This window comes from Scylla paramamosain, chromosome 6 (genome assembly GCF_035594125.1).
Source record: "Scylla paramamosain isolate STU-SP2022 chromosome 6, ASM3559412v1, whole genome shotgun sequence".
In the NCBI taxonomy this organism is placed as follows: domain Eukaryota; kingdom Metazoa; phylum Arthropoda; class Malacostraca; order Decapoda; family Portunidae; genus Scylla; species Scylla paramamosain.
The window spans coordinates 35634497-35636996 of record NC_087156.1 but is presented as its reverse complement, the minus strand read 5'-3'; the positions used below and the strand labels follow the sequence as shown (position 1 = coordinate 35636996).

The 2500-nt window shown below is 49.1% G+C and overlaps 1 protein-coding gene across 1 annotated transcript in view; it reads right to left on the bottom strand.

Annotated features, from left to right (window-relative positions):
- LOC135101078 (uncharacterized) overlaps nucleotides 1-378 on the bottom strand; it is a 44852-nt gene extending 44474 nt beyond the window's left edge. Inside the window, exon 1 of the mRNA XM_064004651.1 lies at nucleotides 52-378. Coding sequence (XP_063860721.1) covers nucleotides 52-378 — 327 coding nt within the window. The remainder of the gene's footprint in view (nucleotides 1-51) is intronic.
- Nucleotides 379-2500: the final 2122 nt, after the last annotated feature.

Genomic DNA, 2500 nt, shown 5'->3' with positions numbered 1-2500 from the left:
ACACAGAGAGGGCGGCATCGCTGCTGTCCTCCCGGAGCACGGTATAGGTACAGCAGCCGCGTGGAGTGTCAGGCCAGGGGCACCACGCACACCCAACAGAGGGGTGCCAGAGTCGCGGTGGCACCGAGAATATCCGGAGGGACGCCAGAACACGGAGGCGTACGTCTCACCTTGACCGTGGCTTAGTGTCAACTCAGGCGAGTCGGTCGCAGGCAGGGTTGCCAGGTCTGCGGCAGTATTCCCGCGCACTTTTACTCCAACAAGAGCCCACCTCTGCATATATTTCTGCTGTCGGAGAGAGCTATTCGAAAAATACTTATATGTCTGCGATACCATGAACTCAAGGTGGGAAGGTAGTTTTTTCATGGCATACGACATGCATAATTGTAACGAGTGGCAAATGCACTTGATGTGTGTAACCTCCGGATTTATTTCACGTAATCGTGAGGTGACGGAGTTGTGTGCTCCGGACATTGTGTTACAGCCATCACTTGCCAAACCAATACACTTTTTTATGTCTAGATTTACCTTTTTTTTCAGGAACTCAAGCAAAGATGCTGTAACAGCCTCAGCAGTGCTTCTATCGAGTTCAACAAGTCCCAAGAATGATGTTATGATTCTTTTCTGTTCGTAACTTGGGTACCGAACAACAACAACAACAACAATACACAGCTTTTTCTTCCTATTATTGTCAGTACTTTCGTGTATTATCAATGAATATTAACTTTTGCCAATGTCACAACACAGTTCCTTCAGCATACACGGTGCTAACACTTTGTTGTCTTGAGCCCGTCCTCTTGTTCCCACTCTTTACAGTATTTTTTGCTGTATTTCGACCACTTGCTCATGTTCACGTGCATACGTACACACGTATGCACGTGGCCTGCATCCAGTATATATACTTGTATCTCCTCCAGGCAGGCTGAGGCAGCTACGAGGCTGAGAATAAATAAAGTGGCTGTGTTTCAGTGTGTGTGCTGTGAGGTGAATGTGGAAATTATGGGTGCGGCATGCAGGTGTTCAGGATGGATGCCCTACAGTCTTAATGAGGTCATGCGGCCCTAGTAGTAATCCCCTTAGGGAGAGGGGAGACTTGTTCACACCACCCTTCTACTGGCTGACCTGGCGCCACTCCTTATCATACGAGTGAGTCTACTCCCTCATTTGGTATGTCGGGAAGGCAAGAGTATATTATATATTTTCAAATATAAGTAGCCCAGAAAATAGCCCAACTGCGGTAAAAAGAGCCCAAAAAGCGCCAAACCGCGGAAACCATGTTTTTCACGCCCAATACCAGGAAAAAGAGCCCAATTGGGCGAGAAAACCACGGACCTGGCAACTCTGGTCGGTCGGGACCCATGTGTGTGTGTGTGTGTGTGTGTGTGTGTGTGTGTGTGTGTGTGTGTGTGTGTGTGTGTGTGTGTGTGTGTGTGTGTGTGTGTGTGTGTGTGCCGCTACACGCTGCCCGCCACCAGGCACCCACCAACGGACGCACGCACTCACGCAGCGTAAAGAGAAGAGAGGCCCTCGCGCCACCCATGCAGGTATTGGAGTCCTACGAGTGTGACAACCTTACCTGGGTCACTGAAGACAGGAAGGAGGCGCAGGAGGAGGAGGAGGAGGGAGAGGAAGTGAGGGAGAGGGAAGGGAGAGCGAGGCAACAGCAGGGATTAATTAGACTCGGGAGCAACAGTTTGTGGGCCGCTGCCTTACGGGCCCGGCCACCAGCACGCCCGCACACCCGCACGCCCCTACGCCGCAAGAAGTAGGTAAAGGTCAACCGTTACCGCTGATGACGAACTTTATTTAATCCGCTCTATCTTCGGTTTTTTTTTTTTTTTTTTTTTTTTGGTGAGGAATGCGAACCCAGGTGAACACGTGTGACTAGGTATCATACCACAGGTGAGGAGTTAATGAGTAATCTCTCTCTCTCTCTCTCTCTCTCTCTCTCTCTCTCTCTCTCTCTCTCTCTCTCTCTCTCTCTCTCTCTCTCTCTCTCTCTCTCTCTCTCTCTCTCTCTCTCTCTCTCTCTCTCTCTCTCTCGGTATTGTCAGAAAGGTGAGAGTAAGTGGTAATATTTTTTACATACAAATTTAACTTTACAAGAGAGAGAGAGAGAGAGAGAGAGAGAGAGAGAGAGAGAGAGAGAGAGAGAGAGAGAGAGAGAGAGAGAGAGAGAGAGAGAAGGGGGACCTACTCTTGCTCCAGTTTAGCAGAAGAAGCAGGGAGAGGAAGAGGGAGAGAGGGAGAGGGAGAGGGAGAGGGAGGACTACCCTTACTTAAAATTCAGGAGGAGGAAGAGGAGGGGGAGGAGGAAGAAGAGGAGGAGGAGGAGTAGAGAAAAAGGAGATAGTAACTGTAGGAAGAATGCAGGAAATGGAGGAGGAGGAGGAGGAGAAAATGCGTAGAAAACAAGAAAATTAGAATAAGCAGATGGAATAAAGAGGAAGAAGAAGAAGAAAAGGAGGAAGAAGAAGAGAAGGAGGAAGAGGAGGAAGAA